The sequence below is a fragment of the Heloderma suspectum genome, chromosome 2, assembly GCF_057233095.1.
Source record: "Heloderma suspectum isolate Gila_16-S chromosome 2, 16-S_ref, whole genome shotgun sequence".
Lineage (NCBI taxonomy): Eukaryota > Metazoa > Chordata > Lepidosauria > Squamata > Helodermatidae > Heloderma > Heloderma suspectum.
In genome coordinates this window covers 177512262-177539001 of record NC_139459.1, presented here as the reverse complement: position 1 = coordinate 177539001, position 26740 = coordinate 177512262, and the positions used below count along the sequence as shown (strand labels likewise).

At 45.7% G+C, this 26740-nt stretch overlaps 3 protein-coding genes across 8 annotated transcripts in view; 1 reads left to right on the top strand and 2 right to left on the bottom strand.

Moving 5' to 3' along the window:
• Nucleotides 1-5267, top strand: part of ATP13A1 (ATPase 13A1) — a 48489-nt gene extending 43222 nt beyond the window's left edge. For both annotated transcript variants that reach the window (XM_084836429.1, XM_084836428.1), the window contains 6 exons: nucleotides 265-379; nucleotides 938-1134; nucleotides 1814-1956; nucleotides 2228-2339; nucleotides 3121-3264; nucleotides 4852-5267. In XM_084836429.1, the coding sequence (XP_084692555.1) occupies nucleotides 265-379; nucleotides 938-1134; nucleotides 1814-1956; nucleotides 2228-2339; nucleotides 3121-3264; nucleotides 4852-4962 (822 nt within the window). In that variant the 3' untranslated portion in view covers nucleotides 4963-5267. The remainder of the gene's footprint in view (nucleotides 1-264; nucleotides 380-937; nucleotides 1135-1813; nucleotides 1957-2227; nucleotides 2340-3120; nucleotides 3265-4851) is intronic.
• On the bottom strand, nucleotides 5021-19762 carry MVB12A (multivesicular body subunit 12A). 2 transcript variants are annotated; one of them, XM_084836439.1, is made up of 9 exons: nucleotides 19579-19762; nucleotides 16338-16436; nucleotides 15363-15459; nucleotides 10198-10324; nucleotides 9986-10102; nucleotides 8187-8296; nucleotides 7744-7808; nucleotides 6094-6150; nucleotides 5021-5825 (listed from the first exon to the last, which is right to left on the bottom strand). In XM_084836439.1, exons 1-9 carry the CDS (start codon nucleotides 19642-19644, stop codon nucleotides 5763-5765), a joined length of 801 nt encoding a protein of 266 aa, XP_084692565.1. In that variant the 5' UTR covers nucleotides 19645-19762; the 3' UTR covers nucleotides 5021-5762. The 2 variants fall into 2 exon arrangements, with proteins under 2 accessions (XP_084692565.1, XP_084692566.1); XM_084836440.1 differs by lacking the exon at nucleotides 6094-6150.
• Nucleotides 19763-21613: 1851 nt separating this feature from the next.
• The window catches only part of DSN1 (DSN1 component of MIS12 kinetochore complex), a 24896-nt gene continuing 19769 nt past the window's right edge, over nucleotides 21614-26740 (bottom strand). For 3 of the 4 annotated variants that reach the window (XM_084836437.1, XM_084836436.1, XM_084836438.1), the window contains 3 exons: nucleotides 26189-26336; nucleotides 24529-24616; nucleotides 21673-22680 (listed from right to left, as the gene is read on the bottom strand). In XM_084836437.1, coding sequence (XP_084692563.1) covers nucleotides 22583-22680; nucleotides 24529-24616; nucleotides 26189-26336 — 334 coding nt within the window. In that variant the 3' untranslated portion in view covers nucleotides 21673-22582. Of the gene's footprint in view, nucleotides 22681-24528; nucleotides 24617-26188; nucleotides 26337-26740 lie in introns of all 4 variants that reach the window. The other variant, XM_084836435.1, reaches the window with a different exon arrangement.

Below are 26740 nucleotides of genomic sequence, written 5' to 3'. Positions count from 1 at the left end.
GGTGGTGTTGGATGGAAGGGAAGCTGATGTGCCCTCATCCTGGATGCCAGGAAGAAGGCTCAGTCTGACCAGGGCTTCTTAATTTCCCAGTGCTCTTGAACTAAGCAGTGCTCTGCTTTCTTTTTGGTACCTTTCCTTTTCAGGGTGAACAGCTTTGTCACATTGCTGCTCATCAGGGATGCATCTGTGGAGGGCTCGATCTGGAGCCTTGCGGTGTGTTAAACTAGGGTCTTGTGTTTCTTCCCCCTACCCCCTTACCAACAGGAGAGGATCAGCCAGGTGCTGAAGGATTTGGAGGAGGAGCAAGTACCCATTGTGAAGTTGGGTGATGCCAGCATTGCAGCTCCTTTCACCTCCAAGCTCTCCTCCATTCAGTGCAGTAAGTATGGAGGGGAGGAAGCCTGCGTCCAGCACCTTGCGCCATGCAGGCACTGTGTGCCCTTGCGTGGACCCTGAATGGTGGAGCCGGGGGATTTTTACACAGGGCAGTAAAAGCACCTGTTGAGTACCTCCCTTGCACTGTTGGTGTGATGGTGTTCGTTTGGAATCTTTAAATCAAATGCACATACTCGCAAGTTTTACATTCCTGCTACAATAGGAATGACAGTCTGACCCTGTGTATGAGAAATGGCCAGGAAGGGATGACCCTCAGCAGCTGTTTGTAACTCTTTGTTGAGCCCTGCCCCATGCAATTTGAAGATCATGTTTCTGTAGTAATTGGATTTCCATCCCTTGGCATCCAGAGCAACCCAGGCTGATCCACTTTAAGAAACTTTCAGTTAATGGGTGGCTAGAGCAGGGCTGGAACAAGCCTCACACCAGCCTTTCTGGGCCCCTCTTTTTTATATCTGGGATCCAGCTCTGTAGACCTAAAGACAGAAGTGCAATTAGTACAGTCCATAATGAAGTCCCAAGCAGAGGCTCTCTCTTTCTGCAGTCTGTCACGTGATCAAGCAGGGCCGCTGCACCCTGGTCACCACGCTGCAGATGTTCAAGATCTTGGCGTTGAACGCACTCATCTTGGCCTACAGCCAGAGTGTCCTTTACTTGGAAGGAGTAAAGTTCAGTGATTTCCAGGCTACACTGCAGGGGCTGCTGCTGGCTGGCTGCTTCCTTTTCATCTCTCGGTCCAAGGTAAGAAGGAAGATGCTGAAGGACTTGATCTCATAGTGTGTATGTGTGTGTTGGGGGGGGGGGGGACGTAGGCAGTGCTGACAGACTAAAGGGGCTTGAGCTGATTAGTTTGCACTGGCCACATCCTTGCGTGTCTCAAATATGGCATGTTGTCCACTTGTCCTCATTACCAGTGTGCCTTTTCAGCAGCCTGCCCATGCTTCAATCTGAGGATCTTTTCTCATTTTAAGTTTCAAGTCTTTATGGGTGCAAAGAAAGACCTGAAAGTGTTGGCAGTGCCTGTTGTTCAGAAGCAAGGGTGGTGGCAAGCAAGGTTTCCCATTGTGAGCTATGCATAGTGTCTTGTCCCCTCTCCTTGACTAGCAGAATTGTGCAAAATAAGCACACACAAGCTATTTCTTATTGTCCACCTAACTCTCCTGACAGAGGCTGTACTGTACATCATTTGCACCTTTTCAAAATAGGTCCACACCAGAGTAGGAGGGCCTTCCTTTTCTCCGTGTGTCTAGGTTGTTGTGACAAGTTGACAGCCTTTTTTTTTCATTTGGGGGGCCATTTTCATTCTGCAGTAGGCTCAACCTGGACTATTTCCCCAGTACCAGCAAGTGAATACAACCAGCCCCCAAACCCAGGGCAATTTGTGGAACTCTGATCCTGACTTCTTTCTTCTTGTTTCCAGCCTCTGAAGACCCTCTCCCGGGAGCGTCCACTCCCCAACATCTTCAATCTCTACACAGTTCTTACGGTGCTGTTGCAGTTCATGGTCCACTTTGTCAGCCTGGTTTATCTATATCAAGGTGCACAGGCCCGCAGTGATCCCAAGTGAGTACTGCTTGGATTTATGCTTGGAATTACAGAATCAGGAAGACAAATTCCTCACAGTGGAATGAGTAGCAGCCAACTGGAACAGAGGCAAAACATATGTAAAGGGATCCAGAAAGCATGTAAATCGAGAACACCGAACTGAGACCCTGTATGAAGTACTGATTTACATTAACTTGAAGGAAGAGCTTGCATTCTACTGAGACAAACTCTCAAGGACCTTTCTTTTGTTTCCTTCCTTCCTTTTTCTTTCTTTCTTTCGTTCTTTAAGGAAAGAAGACTTTGTGGATCTCTACAAGGAGTTTGAACCCAGTCTGGTGAACAGCACTGTTTACATCATGTCTATGGCCATGCAAATGGCCACATTCGCCATCAATTATAAGGTGAGATGTGCTCAGCTTGGACAACTGTATGGTGTGCCATAATGTAATGGCTTCCCTTAGTGTATCAGTCATGCTGGAGCCTGATGCTCCATTTTGAGACTCATTCTGCAAGACATGTAAAACAGTAGGTGCTGGTATAGAAGGGAATTGATGAAGAGATGCTGGGGGACTGGAATGGGTTGCGCCATGCAGAACAAGCGGGAGAGTTAGCAAGCTTTGCCTCACTGGGCATAGGCCCAAGTTTCAAAGTCTAGTCGGAAATTTTTTCCCACCCCAAAAATTATTCCATGTAGAATTGTTTGTACCAAAAGTGGATCAGATAGGGTATCCTACCAACAAACCTGAGAAGACCTAAATATCTCTAATTTCTTGTTAGGAGAAATGAGAAACACTAGACCTTTTTTTTGTGTAATTCCTCACAGCTGTATGGTTGGGATAGGTTGGATATGAAGAAATTTTGCAGTCAGTCAAGCCACAAACTTGCATTTAAAGCCCCCTTAAATCCATTACTTCAGGTCAGCTGATTCTTGCAGTAAACATCAGGGCTGTTCTCAGACATGATCAGTTTTAAGATGTGAAAAATGCCCACAAGCTTCAAACAAGTATTGGCGTTAATTAATGTTTTTGCATGCAACTTAGGAGACCAGTTGTAAGGTACATGTCTGGGGAGGGGAATACATGATTGTGTGATATCTGCAATTTGGCTTTTGGCCCTGCTGTTCTACTTCTGAAACTGCCTTTGGCTTGGCTCCTCTTTCAATCCTTGTCTTGGTTGCTCCAGGGCCATCCGTTCATGGAAAGCCTGCGGGAAAACAAACCCTTGCTGTGGAGCATCATTCTGTCAGGACTGGCAATTGTTGTCCTTTTGACCGGCTCCTCCCCAGAGTTCAGCGAGCAGTTTGGACTGGTAGAAATTCCAACAGAGGTGAGGAGGCAGGCATCTTGCTGGGTTTAGCCTTTGAAATCACTTTCTCTCTGCACGTGCACCCCACCACCACCACACACACAAACAGTTAAACTGTACAGTTCCAGAAGAGAGAACCTGCTAGTGCTGGTGTTTAAGGTTAAAATTTTCTCACCTGGGGAGATTCAAGCACTTTGTTTGAACTGGAGGTTGTTTCACTGTGCATTTTAACCCACCTCATGAGAGGAGTCTAGGGCAATGTAAGGCCCAACAAGCTGCTGTTTAGGATAACCTATTGGCAGGCTGGGTCCAGGCATCTTTTTCTGCCTAATGTACAGTTTTATTGAGGACAGGGAAACAGCTGTCTTGCTGCCAGGTTTGGGGCATGTATTAAACTCTGGCACCTACTCAAATGCTTTGGGGGTGGAATAGTGAATCATGTTCAGCAATGATGATCACATATGACTCTAGAGCAAATAGTTAAGACTAAGCAATAAAGGTTTAAGAAACTTTTCAAGAGTAAATTATCCTTTACAATAAAGCAGTTTCTCTGTAGTCTAAGCACTCTGGGGAAATGTGGAAGAATATAATTCCTTCTACATGGCAGCCATGTCAGTGGACCGCCTACACGAGTCCTTCATTGGCTTGTTCCTGGGACAGCATAGATCACAGTATAACACCCTTCCCTAACCTGGTCCCATCACATTGTGTTGGACTACAACTCCCTGAATCCCCCAGCCAGCTATACATCTCAAAGGCATCAGGTTGGGGAAGGCTGCACTATAGGAAAGCCATAGTATGTGGATTTGAATCCCCATTTCCCATTTTGTAATTTTATTTTCTGAATAAGCATGTAGCTATTAATGGGCTATAAGTAAAACACATCAGTTTGCAACAAAATGGGCTTTTATACAAGAATCATCCACTGATAATGTAGCCCCCATTTTACCTACAGTGCAGAATTATATCTTAGCGATGAGGAACAATTGTGAAATCAATGGATTTCTGGCCAGCACCTATTGTACAGATGAGAGGACTCTTAAGCAAGGCTTTTTACTTGAAGACTAAGCACACCAGAGCTTTTGAGATGCAGTGGCCTGATAGTTATTGGTAGAACATGATTTCTCTGTAAGATAGAAATTAAAATGCCCATGCTGTATATTTGGTAGAGTCAGAAACCAGTAACGTTGCAGAGCTTAGGTTATAAGGTTACAGTAAACTACCTAGCTACAAAAATACATTGGCACATGTATGTGAGCATTATCACAGGTAATTTCCACCTTAACTTGGAGCTGAACTCAAAGGTTTAACACTATAATCAAACATGTACATTTTAGCTGATCATGAAGTTTTTCCCCTCCACAGTGTGCAAATACTGTTAACTGTTTACCAAGAGGCAACTTAATGATGTGTGCATGTAATTATTTTGGCACTGCTGCTTGTCTGCTTTTCAGTAATAGATTTTTGACTGGTCAGAAAAGCAGAGAGAAAATTTTCCTCACCCCTCTGCAGGCCTCAGATGAACTTCATTGCAAAACAGACGGAATGTAGTAAGTGAAGAACACATTCTCTCTCTCATGTCTCACATGTTTTGTTCTTCTGTTTCAGTTTAAATTAGTGATCACTCAAGTTCTGCTGGCCAACTTCTTCATTGCCCTACTCATAGACAGGGCCCTGCAGTTTCTTCTGGGCAGCACAAAGCTCAAAGTGCCTTCTTGAGATGGATCCTCGCCTCCCCTGGCCAAAGTGAAGGAAGACACAAGGGAACAGCCACCATCCAGCCTTGCAAAAGGAATATTTATTCTTGGACAGCCCTCTTACTCCAGTTTGGTACTGGCAGGCAACTTCCCATTGTGTTACTTTGGAAACCACAACAAAGGCTGTGCAGGGGGCTACATTAACTTTCACATGTTTCCCAAACATGATAGCAGCCATTGACTTTTGTATTGCCCCTACACTCCTGGAAAGGTGGTCATGGGATTTGGTAATTAAATGGCAATCAATGCATTTTGAAATATGACTGCAATTTTCTGAGTGCAACAAAATCCTTATTTTCCCCTACTCCATCTTGAGGAGGTAGCTAATTCTATAGTTAGCTGTTTTCAGGAGGGACCTGGCTAGAGTTGGACAAACCTATCGTTTCACCTTTAGTTAACATTTGTTTCATATTTTTATGAAACTTTCCCTTTTGTGTGCTAGCAATGCATATTCGAAACACTTAGAAAAGCCACAAATAAGTACAGGAATAGCTTTGCCCACAAAACAAGTCTATTTTAAAAAATAGCACTTTGCATAAAAATTGTGATATGCTGGAAAATGTACAAAAAGTTAGGGAACCTCGTTAACTTCCAACAGGCAAGATTATAATTTACAAGCTTCAGCTACCAAAGCAGTACCCCAGAGAGTCTGTTCCTTTTAGGAGAGCACATCCATCACTTCCGTGAAGCTAGGTGGCTGCCCATTGGGATAAGGGCCTCAATGGCAAAAATGCACACTCTTTCTGGAAGAAATTGCTGATGCTACGAGATGCTGGGTGGGAGTCTGGCAGCTGCAGTTTTTTCAGCTACAAAACCGTAGTCATACTGAAAGCAAAGCAAAACAAAACAGGCTTCATGAACAAGCAACACTATCATATGCACAGAAGGGGAGAAGCCATAGCTGACTGTTCGAACACATGGTCTGCATGCAGAAGGGCCCGGGCTCAGGCTCCAGTTAATGGATTTCAGGTAGTAGTGTTAGAAATAATCTGTGTCTAAGAGCCACCACCAATCAGCAGAGAACACTGGGCTAAATGGACCAGTGTTTGGAATAAGACAGTTAAATGTGTACATCAGCTACTCTTTTGCTTACCTCTTTCTCAATGTCAGCAAGAGACTTGATTTGGAAGTTTTTAAAGAGAGAATAGGCCTAGAAAATTTTAAAAAGGCGATTATTCCTACTTATTCCCTCACACCTTAACATCCAAGAACGCTTCACTTCAGCACCAATGTTGTCACAACTAAATATATTTTCCCCCAAATGGCTTCATCCCTATTCCCTTTGGGAAACATATCTTCTGATTACCAACAACACCATCTAACTAAATTAGACAAAGAAAGCAAACAGGCAATTGAAAACTATCCTACTGGTAGACTTGTTAATGGGCCTTAGCTACTTCACCTCAATGTGACACAGAATCAAGTTCTGCTGAGCTGCATGTTTCAGAAGTTAGTTCAAAGGCTTGAAACCCTGGTAGAAGTTTGGAAGATGTCTATTTCCAGCCATCCCAAAGTCAAATGTTACCTATGGGGTGCAGCCCTTCTTTCCACCTGTGATCCATAGGTTTCCTTCATGGGCTCTTCCACTGGTGCTCGATGCTCTCATGGACCTGCTGTTCAAGCCTTCCTTCCACTCCTATTAAGGAACTCACATGGAAGGTCACCTTCCTGGTGGCACTGAGTTCTACCAGAAGGGTACAGCAACTAGGAGTTCTATCAGTCTGAAAAGAGCTCTGCTGTTTTCTCCCGAATTGAATAGTGTTGAAACCTGACCCAGGGTACATACTTTAGGTTATCTCTGTGTTTCACCAGGTTCAGGAATTGTGTTGCCTGTTTTTTTGTCCATGACCATTAATCTTAAAGTGGCAGCACAAGCTTGATGTGCATAAACCCACGCTGTATATAGAGCACACAGGAAACTAAGCATTCCAAAGCTCTTGTCCTTATCTCTTATAAGGAGATCATGGACAGAAAGTCACCGGTAACTGATGGACTTGTGAGTGTGTAACTTTGGCATTCTCAGCACAATCAAATTCCACCCAGAGCTATAACTGCACATTCAGTCAGGACTGCCACAACTTCAGTGGCACTATGGACTTCTATGCCATCAGAAGACATCTGTAGGGCAGCAACATGGGTGTCACCTTTCATGTTCATCCACCACTACAAAATAGACAAGTTTGTTTCCGAGGAAGCATTGTTTGGACGTAGAGTCCAACAACAAACATGCACTCCGGCCCACCCATGGAGGGACATCTCTTTCCTGCATGATTCGTTCCCTCACTGACCGAGAATGGAAAGTTGGATTTATCGTGAAGTGGTTTTATGGTCAGCGAGGGATGGAGTAGGCAGTCCACCCATATTGTAGTTCTGCATATGGCATTGCATATGTTTTTGATCTGGGGAAAGAGTGTTTTCACATTTTTGCGGTACCCCTCCATGGCTAGCTACAGACTCTGCTGGAAACCCCTGATACCTGTTTCTTATAGTTGGTTGGTTAACTGAGTTAAAGGATCTTTTCTCCAAGTTCCTTCTGTAAGCTGAAGCAAGACTTGAAACTGAGATGGGTTCCTCCCCTTCCAAGTGGATACAAGTCTGATCTGACTGGTCCTGCCTTCCACATAAGTGGGGGTTAACCCTTTCCTGCCTGCAATACTCCCTCACTGACCAAGAATGACTGGAGTTCTACTGGGATTCTGGCTTATGTACCAGCAACATTCTTGCAACTGAGAAGAATACTTACATTAGTGCCCACAGTGATGCTGTTCTCAAACTTGGGGTGCAGGGTGAAAGGAACCCCATCCATGGCTAAGAGTGAGAAAAAAATTCAGTTTGTTCAGATGGTTATGTAAAGATTTTTGGTAAAAACCCAATGGAAAAATTACCACCCTACCTCTACATGACAAATGCTTGTACTACTCACTATTAAAGGGAAACAGGAGACCTTCTGTGTCAGGCCTCAAAGAACATGTACGGCCAAAGGGGCATCCCTCCCTATTTTCTTATGAAAGCAAGGACAGCTTGCACAAGAGCTGAAGAAAGGGGGAAGCACTGAAGGGTAGGTGCTGCAGAAAAAGTAGTAATCTTTGCTCAGAAAGGCACTGCTTACAAAGTGGTGTGACAGAGGAAGAGGTATCAAGGAAAGACATTTTACTGCTTTGACCCCCAACATTTAGGGATACCTACCTGAGATGCCATAGACGTTTGAACTTTCATACATGGACTCATGTCGCTTAATAGTAGCTTGTCTTTTGGGGCCAAATGAAGCTGTGGGATTTTCTGATGAAAGGTCTGCCCTGAAGGGGTGAAATTGACAAGTTGTTCACAATCATCTTGCAAGGTCTGTTGGTGGACTCCGAGTCAAACAGTGACACAAAGGCCGCTATCTGGCAGGCAATCTGGATTCCTCAGTCTCTCACGTTCTTCATAGCGCGTTTCTAACATCATTTGTGCTGGCATGTTTGAACAGATGCAGGGATCTAATTTTTTATTTTTTTTAGTTCTGGTGAAATCCCCACCCTTCTCCCAGCTTTACAGAAGGGCAGGGAATCTCCCAGACCTCACCCTGAGCCTCTCGGAGCCTCAGCATGACAGGATGTGCTCACATCCCAGAGATAGGGAGGAGATCAGGGGCTGATTCTCACAATTATGCTGAGCCTGGGAGATGTGTGGAACCTCTCCAGGGAGCATCATGTCACAATCAAGACTTTGCCAAGGGAAGGGGCAGTGGTGGTGGAGAGCACAAACTGGCAACAGACACAAAAGGCAATGTCTACAGCAGGCTACGGTGTTTGAGACAGAACTTCTTTAACTTTGGGGGGCCAGGCAGCTTCCCCCTATCCACCTAAAGTTCTCTTAACTTTGACTACATGGTTCCAGTCTAAAATAGTCAACATTCCGAAATACTCATACACAATTCAAAATACAAGACTGCAATTGATGAATTTATGCAAACTAACTGCAAAAGGGAACAAATGCTCAAGGCACTGAACTTGGCTTTTGAGAACACACACTGAGCACCCCCAGCTATTCGTCAACAAGCCAAATTGAGGAGAAGAGCAAAGGATGGATCACAATCCCATCTCTATCATTTCCCCTCAACAAGCATCTAAACCATATTTTTAAAAGACATACTGAATGAGATCACTGACCAGGTTCAGTCATGTCTGGGATTACCCTAATTACATGTGTCGTGGGTGGCCACGTCACCCAAACCTGGCACGGGCATAGTATGTTTTCGCCCACCCTACTATCCCTACCGCAAGACATGGGCTGTAGAGTGGGTGAAGAATCACTACGCCCACACCGCGTGCTGGGGTCAGATGACACGGCAACCTGCGACACAGCACAGGTAACACAGCCGGGAGAGGCACAGCTGTCGAAGCCCAGCAGACGGAGAGTGCACTGGATGCAGTTCAGATGTGTTCTCCGTTCACGGCAAGAAGCAGAGGAGCAACGCTGAGAGACGGAAAGGGAAGTCAGCCTTGGGAACTGCCTTCATCTGTTACACAATTAAAGGAAGAGGCCTGTGGATCTGGGGTTGTCTTGCCTGCACCAGAAGCTTATACTACTGGGAGGCACAAGGCACTCTGTCGCACAGCCCCTGCCTGGTCTCAGGGACCCTGGCAGGCAGCCAGTTTGGCTCCCTCAGAAAACCGGAAGCCAGGACATTTGTGGGTGAAACTCAAAGCATACTTAGAACTGGCACTATCGCGTGGGGGTTTAATGACCCGATTAAAGGAATGAAAGCCTAATCATCCAACCACTATTAGTGAGCTACATCTGTTGAGCGAGACTCTGGAATGAACTGCTGGAAGCAACTGACAGGAGGTGAGTCGCTCTATAACTGGCCTAACGTATTTACACTTTGTACTGGATAGAGCACATGCCATAGGAAATAGGAAGCCATGGTGGGTCACAGACCATTGGACTGTATCACTTGGGGCAACGGGTGGAGAGAATGACGAAAAACCTCTGAAACTTACTTTTCCAGCTCTAGGGAAAGCTGCTTCATTTCTAGACTGAGGTTCCGTGGCTTGGGAAGGGGTCTGGGCTTGAGAACATGCTCCTTTCTACACCAAAGTGCAAATCCACTCATTTCCCTAGACGGAAGGAATACATTTTTAAAAAACAAAACACCACGTCCAGAAGAGCTGTGACAACATGAGAACAAGGGGCAGGGATGCCAGCGCCTCACCCTACGCGCAGGTAGTTTGGGATCACTTTGCTCTTGCTGCTCAGCAGGATGTCAAACACGGCCATTTCTGCTGCACCCAACAGAATCTGCTTGACACACAGCCTCTTCTTCTTGGAGATGGAGGTTTCTGCAGCAGGAGCCAGAAAGGGGAGATTGCACGCAAATGACATCAGAACCACATGGACACCTTCCCTTCATCAGCACAAGGGCTGGTGTTAGGTGTCCAAAGAAAAGGTACGTGTATGGCAGGGCAGCAGAACCGCTTTCAGCCCAAGGGCCAAATTCCATTTCGGAGAAGCTCTCATGGGCCACTTTCCAGTGGTGGGAGGGGCAGAAGGCAAAAGGGATGGGGCCAAAATACAAAAAATACCAGCATGTTGTACCTGGGGGGAGCAATCCTACGGCCCCTAGACAGCGTCTGAGGGGCAATAGGATACTTCAGATTCCCCGATCCAAGGTTGGAGACAGTGCTCCAACTTCAGAGGGGGTAATCAGAGATCCAACCCTGCTCCCCCTACCCGCTGGTATGGAAAGAACCACACCACCTGCCTCTCTGAGGTCCCAAAGACTACCTGAGAGAAGAGGAAAGGGGGGTGTTTCAGTGGGCAGGGAGGGGAGGTGATTGGAGAGGCCAGGATACAAGCTATCCTGAGGACTCTCCAGCCTCCTTCTCTCCCCTTCTGAAACATCTTCACTAGACAGGCAAAAAAGCCCATCAAGTGAAAATGCAGGGTGGGAGGACAGGGAGGTGAAGATCTGCAAAGGATAATCATAAGCCTCCAAATTCAGGAGCTTACGATCATCGAGGGCACAATCCATAGGACTGTGCCCTAAAGCTCTTACTCCCAGTAACTAAGCCTTGGGAGAGGCATTTCAGCCTTTCAGAATGGGGGAAAACTGCACAAAAGCCAGGAAAGCACCCAACAACTGGTGGCTGGAGGAAAGGGGGCAGGGCCAGAGGAAGGGGAGGGGGCAGAGGGCCGGAGCATGGTTTTCTGGGGCTCCCTGCAGGCCAGATTTGCACCCCAGGCCTGAGGTTCTGCATCCCGGTGTATGGGTTTAGCCTTATCTCATGGCTGGACAGACCTGCACACAGCCCCATGCACTAGTTTAAAAACCCTGAATGCTGTTACCAGCATTATACCCAAAACCCACAGCTGTCAGGCTAGACCACAGAGCCTGGTTTGCATCCATGAACATGTCTCCAAGTTAGACACATGCATGTGCACCTGATGCTCTAACATAAAGTGGTGAGCTACCTGCAGCTTTCAAGGTTCTTGTATATAACTAGTAGGCATTTGTCAAAATCTTGGGAAGCTGAACACATCAACATACGAAGAATCATACTGGATCAGATCAAGGGTCCATCTAGCACAGCATTCTGTTCACACAGTGGTCAACCAGCTGTCAACTGGGAACCCACAAGCAAGACGTAAGTGAAACAGCACGCTCCCACCCCCCACCCCCATGTTCCCCAGCAACTGGTGTACATAGGCCTACTGCCTCTGATACTGGAGGCAGCACAGAGCCATCAGGACTAGCAGCCGTTGATCGCCCTCCCCTTCAGGAATTTCTCTAACTCCCCTTTAAAGCCATCCAAATCAGTGGCCATCACTATATGTGGTGATGGTGAATTCCATAGTTTGACACACTGTGTGAAGTAGTCCTTCCTTTTATCTGTCCTGAATCTCTCACCAATCAGCTTCATGGGATGACTCAAAGTTCTAATACTTTGAGGGAGAAAAACATCTCTCTATCCACATTCTCCACACCATGCATAATTTTGTAGACTTCTATCATGTCTCCCCTTACCCTCCTCTTTTCCAAGCTAAGCAAGCCCAGCTGTTGTAACCTTCCCTCACAGGGGAGATGCTCCAGCCCCTGATCTTTTTAGTTGCCCTTTTCTGCATTTTTTCCAGCCCTACAATATCCTTTTTAGGTGTGGTGACCAGAACAGAGAGCCAGTGTGGTGTAGTGACTAGAGTGTTGGACTAGGAGTTGGGAGATCCGGGTTCTAGTCCCCACTCAGCCATGGAAGCTCACTGGGTGACTTTGGGCCAGTTACAGACTCTCAACCCAGCCTACCTCACAGGGTTGTTGTTGTGAGGACAAAATGGAGAGGACAAGAATTATGTATTCCACCTTGGGTTGCTTAAGGAGGAAAAAAGGCGGGATATAAATGTAATAAATAAACTGTACACAGCATTCCAAGTGTGGTCACACCATAGATTTGTATAAATGCAGTAAGATATTGGCAGTTTTGTTCTTAATTCCTTTTCCAATTATGCTTAACATGGAGTTTGCCTTTTTTACAGTGGTTGCATACTGGGTTGACATTTACATCCAGCTGTCCACCACCTCAAGATCTCTTTCTTGGTTGGTCACCACTAGCTCAGATCCCATCAGGGTATCACTTTACACTTGCTTACACTGAACCTCATTCACTTTTAGAAGTCCATTTCTAGACTTCACAGGAGAATCTGGAATACATAATGACACAAATTGATATTGCTGCCTTGGTGTACAATAATTTTCCATTCCTGTTCCAAGCTATTCTAAAAGCATGTTCTAAACTAGTCAAATTTGTAGATACACCCTTTTTCCAAAAGGATAATAGAAAGTCAGCCAACATAGGATGTTTGCAGCACAGATGTAAACCTATTTAAGGACAGATGTGGTCAAAGAGCAGCTGTGGAAAGAATATCCCTTAATAAGATAAAGGCAAAAATATTAATGACAAGAACAGTATGCAGAACTACTGCCCCAAAGGTAAGGAAAGGTTCAGCCACAACTCAGTGTTACCATTCTACACCTGAACAAAAAAGCCCATGCTTAATGTTCTTACAGTTAAGGTAGGAGCCAATTATTCAAGGGTAATTTAACATCACAGAATCAGGCCATGTTAGCATTCCCTGATTAATACAGAATAGTTCTTGGCCAGTTTTATGATGCCTGAAACCACCTGATCCTTGGTAAACATGCAATCTGTCAATCATAAGCAGGTTTTTCCAACGTGACCAGCTAGCTATTGGCCTCTGGAAATCAGATGTCTGCAGACGTTACAAAATGAACTAAGAATAACTTCAAGTCTCAGGCCTATCTTGGCCTATTGCCAACCTGCTGTATAACAATAGGTCAAAGCCTCCTACTACAAAGTACGGGAATAACTCAGATTATTTGCAGATGGAAACATGTTTCCATGGTTTACCCCTGACTCCATCCCCCCCGCCCCTTCCTCTGTTTCTCTGGGTCTATTTTTAGATTGTAGGCCTCTTGGGGTAGAGACTGCCAAACCTGTTTTTTGTAAAGTGCCATGTTCATAGCCTTTGATTGTGTGGATCACAACAAACTGTGGCAAATTCTTAAAGTGATGGGAGTACCAGACCACCTTACCTGTCTCCTGAGAAACCTGTACGAGGGTCAAGAAGCAACAGTAAGAACCAGACATGGAACAACCGATTGGTTCAAAATTGGGAAAGGAGTACGACAAGGCTGCATATTGTCACCCTGCTTATTTAACTTATATGCAGAGTACATCATGAGAAATGCCGGGTTGGATGAATCACAGGTCAGAATTAAGATTGCCGGGAGAATTATCAACAACCTCCAATATGCAGACGATACCACCCTAATGGCAGAAAGCGAAGAGGATCTCAAGAGCCTCTTGTTGAGGGTGAAAGAGGAGAGTGCAAAAGCTGGTTTGAAACTCAACATTAAAAAAACGAAGATCATGGCATCTGGCCCCATCACTTCCTGGCATATAGAAGGGGAAGAAATGGAAGCAGTGACAGATTTTACTTTCTTGGGCTCCAAGATCACCACAGACGGTGACTGTAGCCATGAAATTAAAAGACGCTTGCTCCTGGGGAGGAAAGCTATGGCCAACCTAGACAGCATAGTAAGAAGCAGAGACATCACCTTGCCGACAAAGGTCCGTCTAATCAAAGCTATGGTTTTCCCAGTAGTAATGTATGGCTGTGAGAGCTGGACTATAAGGAAGGCTGAGCGCCGAAGAATTGATGCTTTCGAACTGTGGTGCTGGAGAAGACTCTTACGAGTCCCCTGGACTGCAAGGAGGTCAAATCAGTCCATCCTAAAGGAAATCAACCCTGAGTGCTCATTGGAAGGACAGATACTGAAGCTGAAGCTCCAATATTTTGGCCACCTAATGCGAAGAGAAAACTCCCTGGAAAAGACCCTGATGCTGGGAAAGACTGAAGGCAAAAGGAGAAGGGGTCGGCAGAGGATGAGATGGCTAGATAGCATCACAGATGCAATGAATATGAACTTGAGCACGCTTCGGGAGAGAGCGCAAGACAGGAAGGCCTGGCGTGCTATGGTCCATGGGGTCATGAAGAGTCGGACACGACTGAACGACTGAACAACAACAACTATCATAGAGGTTTAAAGTGGCCTGGCAAGAATCTTTAAGGGAGTATTCAAGAATAGGACAGGAGTTGTCAAGGTTTGTCATAGTGACACAAGTAGTTGGCAAATATATCTGGGACAAAGAAAAGATTAGTTGACTTGCATGGCTCTGGCTTGCCCCAGCCATAAGGCAAGGTGAATCAGTAAAGACTGTGGGGAAACAAAAAAAAATCCTTAAGATGTAAGGAATTGTTCCACGATCACTCAGCACCACAATCAATAAAAAGTGAGGAGGCACAAAGTTACACCATGTCAAAATGATAGTGACAGGGGGAAAGAGAAGAGCTCATGACTGCCCAAATCAGTCAAAACTGGGATAGGATCAAAGAGGAGCACGTGCAATCACTTTCACTTCCATATGGAGGCCTACCACACACTATGGAAACACAGCATTCTTCCATAACTGCAAAGGTAATGGGTACAGCTACATGACCCTTACTGCATCTTCCAAATCTATAATTACCCCCAGAGGAACCTTGTGATTGCTGAGTTGCAGTCATGTTATGTTTGCATTTTGTGACCTAGTTTATGGTCTACCACCCCATCACAACATCCACGTTTATAACTGTGCAGATTACTTGTTACACTTCCACGTTGGCCTGGGCTACAAGCCACAGGTTACGAACAAGCATGCTGACAGTACCTATTCTTAAGTCAGTTTCCGCTGAAGTACTGACAGTTATGAACAGATTTTTTAAAAGAAAACAAAAAATGCCAAATGGACAAGGCAGACTCACTCGGATCCAAAAATTCTTTAATGTAAGTGTATCCAGAAGGTAGCGGTGATTTCTCGCTCAGGATTATCACGTCACATAGTACACTTCCTGTGGGGTTCTGAAAAGAAGCAGATTCTATAAAGCGAGGTTGGGGAACTTCAGGCCCATAGGCCAAACCAAGCCCTCCTTCAATCTCAATTTGACCCCTTTCCCCAGACTGTCAATCATTTGGTGGTTTTCCAGCTTTTGCATGGTTTTTTCCCCCATTCTAAAATGTTTCAGGTTTTATAACTATGATGAGGAGGGACAAGTTGCAATCACAGCAGAGGCAAACAAATCAATATTTAATTATATTAACTTAAGAATGTTTGGTGAATAATGACATTCAGAAAACAATTAACAGAACTGTGAACCAAATACGTTCAAGTCCGACTTCAAGCCACAGTTCGCTGTGAAGAGCAGTGTTACTGTTGCTGGACCAGCAACAGTCGCTTATCCCTGTTCTCCAGTCCTTGGTTGCCTGGCCCTGTGTGGAGGTGCACTCTTCGTTGAGCTGCAGACTCCCTCCTTCTCCACCATGCTGATGGTTTCTCCATCCTTTCTTCTCTTTTCTCCTCCTTCACCCTCGTTCTGCCTCTTCCTCCTCCCGGCCACCAACCGCCTTCCCTTTCCAACTGGCATTTTATGCTCTCCTCCCTCTATCCCATGCCCCTCCCACTTCACACAGCCCACATACCAAGGCCCTTAGAGGCAGGTATTACAGAAACGCCTCTCCTAAGGCTTAGTTAGTAGCACTAAGAGTTTTAAGCTAAAATATTCTGGTATTTTGGCTCCTCCCCTTTTGCCTTTGACCCCACCCACCACTGGAATGCAGCCTTGGAATGAGAGCGTCTCCAAAATGGAATTCGGCCCGTGGGCTGAAACAGGTTCCCAACCCCTGCCATGCTGAGTTAACTGGTGCACAGCCCATCTCAGCAACCCTGATAGCCTGCTTACCATGCCGTTTATAGCCGTTGTATAACATAAGTAGTAACCAGACTTCTGTGCAAATCCCTTTCCAAAGTTGGCAGATGCTCCTTCCACAGTGGATAGGATCTAGGGACAAGTGGAGAAAGGAGGATATTTACAAAGCAACAAGAAAAAGCACTGCCCTGTCCAGTTCACAGGAAGTTCCCTGACACTGAGCCATCTAGCTGTCTGCGCTGACCTGGCTGGCAGTAGATCTCAGAGTTTCAGATAGGGGTCTTTCCTGGAGAGGCTGAGGATTGAACCTGGGACCTTTTGCATGCAAAGTTTGGGGTCTACCACTCAGCTACAGCCCTTCTCCAAGTTCAGAGTGCTTGGGATCTGAAATTAACTAGCATTCTTGAATTTTCCCCTCACATAAGGAAGTATTTAGAACTAAGAATTCCCAGATGGGGACTCAGGAACCAGCAGCAGGCTTTGGGAACCCCTCTGGGTGGGTTGCAGTGGCAGCTGAAGACAACACAGCACAAGGAAAGCGTGTGCATGCCTCATTGTCCAGGCATGAGGATTTAGAATAGATGGGTTTCATACAGAAAATTCCCCTCCATAAAGTTTTAATGTTTTATGTCACTTGGAAGATAAGAGTTGATTTGCTTCATAAAAGTCAGAGGGAGAAAAGCAGGTTTTGCAAGCCAAATTACAAGACCCACAAAGCTTCAAAATGTCACTCCACATTTTAAAGAATATATATGCCTCTTAAACTATCCCACACAACAAGTGCTATTTATTAAATGGCACAATGACACAAGCAGGTGGTGAAGAATGTAAACAGTAGTTAGGGTAGGAAGCAAACCAGTCAAAGGTCTTTAGTATCTTGTCTTGGGGCTAAGTGAGGACACCAGGAAGCAGCAAAGCAAGAAAGGACTGAATGAGCAAGCCAGGACACACAGTAGCCAAACCAGTTTAGAGTGAAACCTCCATCCTGCAGCAATATTCTAGTGCCTATATACGCTGGTGACTAACTGAAACCAAGACAGGGATCCATCACCTAATTATCACCACTGACCGGAAATAATTATCATCAGCTTAATGATGATAAACTAAGCTCAATTTGCCTTTCAAGTCAAGAACTTAAGATAGATGGCAATGGCACAGAAGAGAAAGATAACAGTGTATGCACAAGAACCAGAGATACACTAGCTAAAGAGAGGGATTACATTAGCCTTCCACAACCTGGTGCCATCCAGATGAGTTGGACTACAACTCCCAGCATCTCCCAGGTGGTAGGGCCCATGCTGGGAGATGTGGTCCAACAGATCTGGAGTGCACCCAGATTGGGGAAGGCTGGGTTACAGTTTTTGGCAGCAGAATCCTGTGATCCCAATTCAGTTTAAAATACCAGCTGACTTCATATTTCATTGGCGTAACATAGTGTATTAAAATTACTAACATCTGTGAGTATGGACTAAAGCTGCTGTTGTCCAATCACATTGGATGATTTCCCATTCAAAAGTTCTCAGTAGCTGGCCCAGCTGCAGTAAGTTCCAGACTTCCTGCTCTGGGGGTGGGGGGAAGAAGGAGCTAATTATCTTGTTCAATTGGTACAAGTAATACACGTGTCTGCATCAATATAAGAATACTTTATTAGTACTATTAAAATACAAAATACTATAACTAGTTTGCCCTCAACTGAATGCCTGTAAGGCAGGTGACTTGGAAGTTCTGTTTCACAGACAGGGAACTGAGGCAGGAAGTGACATGCTTGTAAACAGAGTGACTATGAATGTAATCTGAGATGTCTCCAGTTCAAAGCTCAGCCATGAACTCAGAGGTATGACTTTAGGGAAGCCAGGCCTGCTACATAGAGTAAAAGCACCCTACTTTACAGAGGTGTTGCAAGGACTACTGCAATAACATATACAAAGTGCACTTAACATGTCTAGCATGTTTTATGAATTGTAGATACTATGTACAGGAGGCTTGCCAGAAAACATGCTATAGCTGTGCCAGCTACTAAGAGTCTGTTCCATCCCTTTCCACAGATATATTAGTATCCTGGAGGCATCTGGTTTGCCATTGTGGGAAACAGGATGCTGGCCTAGTTGGACCTCTGGTCTGATCCAGCAGGACTCTTCTTATGTACTGGAAGGCTGGCCAAATACTAGCTTTTTAAGCATTTGTGTTATATTTATATTCTATACTTTCTCAAAGCAACTCCCAACAGAAATCTCCCAACCAGGTAGTAGCCCTACGTTTGAGATGGTGATTAATATTACAGCAATCAAGCACTTTCCAAACCATTCACCAACTCCAAATGTGCAAAGGAGTTTAAAAGGGAGTTTAGGGATAATTAATCCACATCTATTAATTATGGGCTTCTTCTGGAAGTAATGTAATACATCTTTATTCAAATTGGTTTTCTGTCACCAGGGATAGGGTAAGTTAAGTGTTTGATCATTGATATTCGAGGCAATTTAATACGGTTAGCCACCCCACATCCTTTGGACGGGGTGAACTATAAATTAAATCAAAGTGTTAGAGTAATGTTGAACAGGCACCCCCGTTAGACTGAAACCAAGGGAATGCAAGAACAGGAGAACAAAAAGGCACCGAAGCAGCAGCGTTTAGTTTGTAAAGAGAGGCGCAGGGCTAAAGCACACCCAGTTGGCTCACTCCTTGCCCCGAGCCCAATTGGCTCTAAGCCTCAATGCTTGAGAGGGCTGCTTATGCCCCCCGCTTTGCTAAATATACTCTGCACATCCTCACAGGTGCTCTTCCTTATAGCTACCTGGTCCTGAAACATTTAATGTATAGTTAAGATTTCGTTTTAACCTGGATTTTTATTGTTATTTGCCTTAAATGCCACTCTTTGGCAGAAAAGTGAAATATAAATTATATAAAGAATAACCATTTCTGGATCCGGAATGCTCTAATCCCAAGTCTAAACTCTGGATGGAAGCGAAAAGGGAGGGAGCCAAGAACGTCTTCTGCTCCCACTCTCCCCTTTTTTGCTTCCAAGGTGGGCTTGCGCTTCCTTGCCCGCCCCACTTTACACACTGTAAAGGGCCAGAGTGACGAAGGGGCGGGGGCCGTGATACTGGGGAGGGCTGTGGGGCGGGCCAGCAAAGCAGGAAGTACTAGGCACCGTCCCACCCCGCTTTCCAAGGGACGAAGAATGGGAGCCCCTCTCTCCATTTCCCGCCCTTCGGGGCGGGGGTCTCCCTCCACGGCGGGGCCCCAGCGACAGGGGCGAGGCGGCGCTTTCTCTCACCGGAGTCCAGCCGGCGTTGGCCACGTTGGATGACGTCCAGCCCAGCCCGGTGAGGGGGGCGGCCATGGCGGCCCCGGGACGGCTCGCCGCTCTTCCTGCCTGCGCAGCCTTGGAAACAGAGAAGAGCGCGCGCGGCGAGGAGCAGGCGAGGCCAGCCTCGCGGGCGGCTCGACCTGAAGACGACGGGGGGAGGAGCCGCGGAGGGGCGCAAGAGCCTCCCAGCCCCGCCTCCGAAAACGACATCAGGCTCCTCGCCTATTCGCTCACAGCGCGCCTCCTCCGATTGGCTGGCCTCTTCTGCACGCGTAGCCAATGAAAAGCTTGCTTTTCCTCGGGCGTTTTAGGAAGCCGGAAACGCGCAGGCAACGGTGCGCGCGCGCGCTGTTCGGGTCGGCGTGTGGCCTCAGAGCAGCGGGCGGTGTCTTTTTATGCCCCTCGCGGCTTTACTCCTTTTGTTGCATAGCAGCGCGATCCTATACAGGGTTCGGCAGAACAAAGCTGGGCGTTGTAGGGCTTTTTCCCGTCTAAAACTGCGCGGGATGGCGCCTCAGATGTTTTAAAATGGGAGGGGGGTTAAAAAATGATCCCGTGCAAGACCCTGCCGTTGAGGTGGCTCGTCCAGCATTTTACTTTTTAAAAGTTCACCCGCCGAGAGCTGCCTTTGCTCTGAAGCAGCCCTCCTTAGTACAACCTTGAGTTTGCCTACCATTAGCTTTCCCCACCCTGGTGCCCTCCAGATGTATTGGACTACAATTCCTAGAGCCCCTAGAAAATGCTGGCTGGCAGATTCTGGGTGTTGTAGTCCAACATCTAGAGGGCACCAGAATGGGGAATACTTATGCTCCGTAATTACTGGCATAGCCGACGTACACTGTAAGTAACGCATATAATTATACTTTGGTTCTTCTTGTCTATGCAGTGACTCTTTTGTATAGTAGGTTTCTGTGCCGAGTTCCTTTCTCCTGTGTATCAGAAATGTGCCAGAAATGCCTTCTGCCATGTACATGGGCCAAACTGGACAGTCCTTACAAGGAGAATAAATGGGCCTAACTTCGACATTAAAAAAGTAAGGCTGGCAAACCTGTAGACGAGCATTTCAACTTTCCAAGGCATTTGGTAACAGACCTCAGAGTGGCTGTCTTGCAATAGAGAAACTTTAGATACAGAATTCAGGGAGAGACTTCAGAGATTCATTAAGTGTAACACCTTGGAACCCAGACTGAATAAATAATCTGAATAGCTTAGTTATTACAGTGTGTAGAGTCCAAGTCCTATTTTGGAGTTCTTTAATATTGTACATGTGTCTTTAAATAGAATGTTTACTTTCTACCTGCCCTTTCCATCTTGTTTCTATCCATTCCTGCATCTGACAAAGTGGATTTAGCCCATAAAAGTTCATGCCTTAGTAATAAAACACTATTAGTCTTTAAGGTACCACAGACTTTGTTTTCCCCTGTGTAGTGTTTCATCCTACTGCTGGGGCAGGCAAAAAACAGATGTCCAGATTTTTGGGACTTCAACTCCCAGAAGCACCTGCCACCATGACCAGTGGTCAGGAATACTAGTTGAAGTCCAGAACACCTGGAGATCCACTTTCTGCTGAGCCCTGGGCTGCAGAGCAAGACCCCACATCCAGTAGAGAAAGGGGAAAGGCCAACACTCCTCCAGCAGCCAGTCCACAGCGAGGTGGGTGGAAGGAGCTGACCAGACAGAGCGCACTATGCAGACACTAGACTGGTGGGAGTCTTTAAACTGCAGGTAATGATGATCTCAAAAGATTCTGGTTTATTGCCCAGAATGTATAGTAGAACATAGAATGTTTAAAAGTTGCACACCTTGCTACATCATTCCTATCTAAGTCTGTGTTGCATATGAATTTGGCTGGAGTGGATGCCTAAGTAGATATTCTGTTTTGTTAAATGGGTAATCATCCAGTGTTGCAGCTGTAGTTATTGCATATTCAGAACTATGTTTTCCTGTCAACACCACTGGAAACAACTGTTCCATCTGCAGATTGGAAACGACAAATGCAAATATCAGAGAAGCCGTGCTGTCTCACTAAAACAAAGGCCAAGATGGAGTCCAGCCGAGACAGACTTTACAACTTCTCCAAGTAAAACGTTTATTTTTAAATGGCAACCAGAACATCAAGTTGAATGCTTGAGACCAGGGAGCTACAGAAATCAGTGAAAAAAAGTGGGGTTTACATTGTTTTAGGCAAGGGTGTAAAAATGTCCACAGAATATAGATGCCAACGTGGAGAAAGGGATACCCAAATACACATAAAGGAAAGATACTTTTTTTTTATTGGTGTGTTTTTGTTATCTTCCTTCCTTTCCACCAGCATAAGTGGGGGGAGAAATCTACTTCCTGCCATCTTCAGCAACCAGGCCCAACTATAAAGCTGCCAGTAGCTGCCTAAATAGCTGCACATAAGGTTTTTGAAAATTAGATGAAGACGGAGAGAATACCAAACAGTTACATTTGATTTTTCAGTCTGTGGCTAAACGTTTGGTACATTATATACATACACAGGCTTCACATTATATACATACTACACACAGGGAAAGCGCTGATCTACCATCACAACCACCAGGTTTCAAGGTAGAACAAGCTAAGCTGTTATTGCCTATTAGTTTGAAACTGTGGGTTATCGAAAGGAAGATGAGAGCCAGATACCATTTTGCCTCCCACGGAATCAGATTTGTGCCTGAAGGAAATATTGTCATCTCCTGCTATGTTCCAAGCAGGGCGAGTGCACTGTACTGTACTGAAGCTACACAGGACAAGATCAGTGGGGGGCATTTGCTTCTTGGTTGGTAGAAAGAATGTGTATTTATATTCCCCAGCCTGTCAAGCTACAAGGCAAGAATGCCACTGCCCTTAAAGAGTAGCTCAAGTCAGGCAGAAGAGAAGAGAAAGCCACAGCAGTAAAACAGCATTGAACTGGGCAGTAGTGGTATTGCATCCAAAGCCTGCAAATGGAACGAGAATGCAACTGCCTCTACCCTTCTGGAGGTGGAGGCGGAGATGACTTTGTCTGGAGAAGCCTGAGCAGTTTTCGGGCTGGTGATTTTTCTAATCTCTGGAAAGTCCTTGATGCTGAAATTGAAACAAGAACCCTTAGTTGCCTCCAGGTTAATTGAACATTGTTAGACTACAGCAAAGAGCAGAAACCACCAAACCGCAGATCTATGGCAAATTCTTTAACCTGCAGGGCTCCACATTTGTGGAAGAATAACAGGCGTTTTGACTAGCCCAAGTGAGGCAATCATCTCCATGAACTGAGTCGTAGTCTCCCCCTACCCCAAGCTCCAGTAATCTTTTTCCATAAAGTGAGCACAAAATATCTTTAGCTTTTTCCTAATATATTTCACCTTCTGGACTTCTTATTCCGATAGATTTCCTCCAAATGCTTTGCAGGAGGTACCCATAACAATCTGTTGCTGCTAATATATCTATCCTGCTTTGGACAATTATATTCTGGCCTCCATAGATCTTTGATGTTTCTGTTAATACAACCTCAAACAGCAATGTGCGGCAGATCAGGCAAATCTTTCATATTTGCATCATCTTATCCCTGCTACTTAATTAGGAAATTCTATAATCAGATGCCTCCAAGAGAATTCTGGAATTAAAAATGAGATCCCAGTGCCTAATACAATCCAGGTTAGCCTTCTGACCCAAGAGTAGTTAAAATGTCTCATCTCTGAGGTTTGCCAGATGAGAGACAGTAATACCAAGCCATTAGAAACAGATCATTAGCATCCTTTCCTGATTAGAAAAGAATCCAGATAAGAAGGTGCTAATGTTAAATTTAGGATCACCACTTTCACTTAGCAGGATGCAATAAAACAAGTAGCTACCTAATGATGCCAGGGTAGGCCATCAGATAAGTTACAAGAAGCTTCATTCCAGATTGTAAATCTAATGAAATATGTACAACAAGCTTACAAGACAGTATGTTAGCAAGACAGCAATTTGTATAGCCTGAGGATGTGGACAGGGTCCTGGGAGCGGTGAGAGCCACCATGTGTGTTCTAGATCCTTGCCTTTCCTGGCTCATAAAAGCAGCCAGAGGTGGATTGGCCGAGTGGATAAGTGGAGTGGTTAATGTCTCCCTTAGTCAAGACAGAGTTCCAGCCTGTCTGAAGGAGGCAGTGGTGAGACCTTTGTTAAAAAAGCCCTCCCTGAACCCCACCATATTGGATAATTAACGGCCAGTCTCCAATATTCCATTCCTGGCCAAAGTATTGGAGCGTGTGGTGGCCTCCCAACTTCAGGGATTCCTGGATGCGGCAGCAGCAGAGGAGGCGGCCCAAGTAAGGAGCTGGGGGATTGCGCATGGGCGTCAGCAGGGGCCAGAAGGCAGGTCGGGGGCCCCCTGAATCTGCGCGAGCCGGATCAGGCCTGCCTCGGAAGCCACAAAGCAGTTTCCGCTTTGGAGTGGGGGGTCCCTGCACAGCCCTACCACAAATGCCCACTGCACCACATTTAACTCTAGCACATTCTGGCACTGAGGAAACATTACCTAGATCAGACCAACAGACCAGGGATCCTAAAAATTCAAAAACAGCCAACCAAGGGTGGAGCTGAAGACCAAGTTGAAGTGAATGGGATTGGGGAAAAGAAAACGTTCACTTTCAGCCTTTGGCTTATCCAGGAATTGAGAAAAATTTCACATCTGATTTGTCTGGAAGTGCAGTGGATTCCAAACACATACAAGCAACAAAGCAGACACTTCCACAGCTCTCACATGCACAGGTGCGCATTTTGTCTTAACACTGGAACAATATCTGTATTGGTAGGCCTTTAATCGAAGGAAGGGTGTGGGGTGGGGGAGAAAGCTGGGAATTTATTGTTATGCTCTATGCCGGTATTTAATGTAATATTCTCCATTCTCTAGTGTAGTAGTAGTAGTAGTAGTAACAACAACACTCCATGGCTTACCAAGTTGTGCTGATAGCTTCTGGAGATACTGTGTAACGTCTTCCATATAGGTTTGACAAACCTTCACCATCTGATGGATTTCATCCAGCTGAGAACACACACATTTTAAAATGAGAAACCAACAGGGAGACAGTCCATCCCGTTCTTTAGAAATGCCCAGTTCTGGTGGTCATCTGGAAATGACCAGTCCTCGTGGTTCATATCATCTAATCTAGATACTGCTAGGATGTACCATTCAGGAAAACGTCTAGACCTATTCAGCAATGGGAAACAATTCAGAAGCTCCAACTGATAGCCATCTTTCTTACTCAATTTGAGCCTTCATTCCAGGTCCTGCCCAACTCCTAGGCACTAGGTTTTGTTCAAGAGTTCAGAGTTTTGACTTGGTAGCCATCCTTTATTTGTGGTCACCACAACCCACTCTCCCATGACCTCTAGCATAGACAGAGCCCTTCAGAGAGGTGACAGGAGGAGCGTTGCTCATATTGCACCAGGCTAGAGAGGGAGACTCAGAAGCAACTGAACTCTCCCATCCTTTCTCCCAAGACCACTGCCAATGGAGGGATCTTCTCTCCCGCCCCCACCCCCCAGCATGAAGCAAGACACTCTTGTGAGTTTTCTGTGATGTGCAAATAATTCGGCAGGATCTCGTCTCATACTGGGACACATGGTGATCTCATTTGTGGGACAACGGCCTTATTACATTTTTTAACTGCCCAATACCCCCTTTTCCTCTCTTTCGTGAAGGCACACCATTTACAAGGGGATTTACCAGTTTTCATGGTCACAAAAGTACCAAAGCTCTAAAGTGTTGTGTAAGCCTCTCATGAAGAAGCTTACACAACACTCGTAGAAAGCCAGCTTTCACTTTTAAAAGACTTTAGCTCTCATTGCAGTGGAGCAGGGGATGGGCAACTGCAGGTCTGGGGGCCATTTTCACTCCTGGAACTGCCCCCACCCCCGCCACTGCCCAGACTGTGAGAGCCAGTGTGGTGTAGTGGCTAGAGTGCTGGACTGGGAGCCGGGAGATCCGGGTTTTAGTTCCCACTCGGCCACTGGGTGACTTTGGGCCAGTCAGAGACTCTCAGCCCAACCTACCTCACAGGGCTGTTGGGAGGATAAAATGGAAAGGAGGAGGAGGTGGATTATGTATGCTGCCTTGGGTTCCTTACAAAGGAAAAAAGGCAGGATATAAATGAAATAAATGACTCTGTAGCACTAAAAGGGTTAAATTCAGCTTGTTCAGAAGCTAAATTCTACCGTTTAAGCACTCTGTAGTGGGGCCAGGGGAAGGGGGCATGGCCTCCTGGGGTCCCTCAGAGGCTCTGCCCCCTTTCCCAGCCACAGATGATTTGGTAGTTTCCTCGCCTTTGTGCAGTTCTTTCCCCATTCTAAAAGGCTGAAATGCCTTTCGAAGGCTTAGTGACTGGCAGTAAGAGCTTTAGGCTAAAATACACCCCTTTTGCCTTCAGCCCCTGAGAGCTTCTCTGAAACTGAATTCAGCCATCCTGCTAAAAGAGATTCTACAGCTCTGGGCTAGAGGTAGGACCGTTCCTGCTCTCAATACAAAGCCCTTTCCATATCTCAGCGATTCCTTGTAGTTCTGCCCCTTGGTGTTGCCTATTTAAAGTTAACCTTCATTTCAGCCTCCATCACTCACCACGCACTCCAGGCCGTAAAAGACCTCCCCCTGACAATCCAATATTTTCTGGTAATCTGGCTTGTCTTGAAGTACATCAGCCTGGGATGCCCCACGATAGCTAACAGGCTCCTCTGCCACTTGCTTCAACTTGCATAGCTCTAGCTGCCTTAAAGACAAAAAGGTCTTTCAATAACCTGTATTTGATGTCATCAAGCATAGCAATATCAAGAAGCAATTTATGAGCTGGGGAGAAGGCCACAACACATCCCAATAAGTCTAGCATGAACGTATATATAGTGGTTTGAGAATCTAAAAAATTGCACGTACATTGTCTCAGTGATCCAGAGCATAAGGCAAGTCAGCATTACCATCACACATTGCAGATGGCAGGCCAAAAGAAGAGTTGCTTCCCCAAATCCTCTACCCCAGAACCACATGAAATAAAAGCAGATGAATTCTCCTAGTTTCAGAGGACTTGTCCACATGGAGACACGAGGTCAAGCACTAGGAGAGAAGCACTAATGACCACAAAATTGGCTTCGGTACCAAAGCCAGTCTAAAGTTGTGGAC

What these genes read in the sequence shown, in the direction of transcription:
- MVB12A (XM_084836439.1), bottom strand. Translation starts at nt 19,644, where the DNA reads ATGGCCGCCCCCCTCACCGGGCTGGGCTGGACGTCATCCAACGTGGCC. An exon ending in CCAACGCCGGCTGGACTCCG is followed by an intron (nt 16,437 to 19,578) that starts GTGAGAGAAAGC and finishes ACTTGTCCCTAG; the next exon opens with ATCCTATCCACTGTGGAAGG. An exon ending in CCAAACTACCTGCGCGTAGG is followed by an intron (nt 10,103 to 10,197) that starts GTGAGGCGCTGG and finishes CCTTCCGTCTAG; the next exon opens with GGAAATGAGTGGATTTGCAC.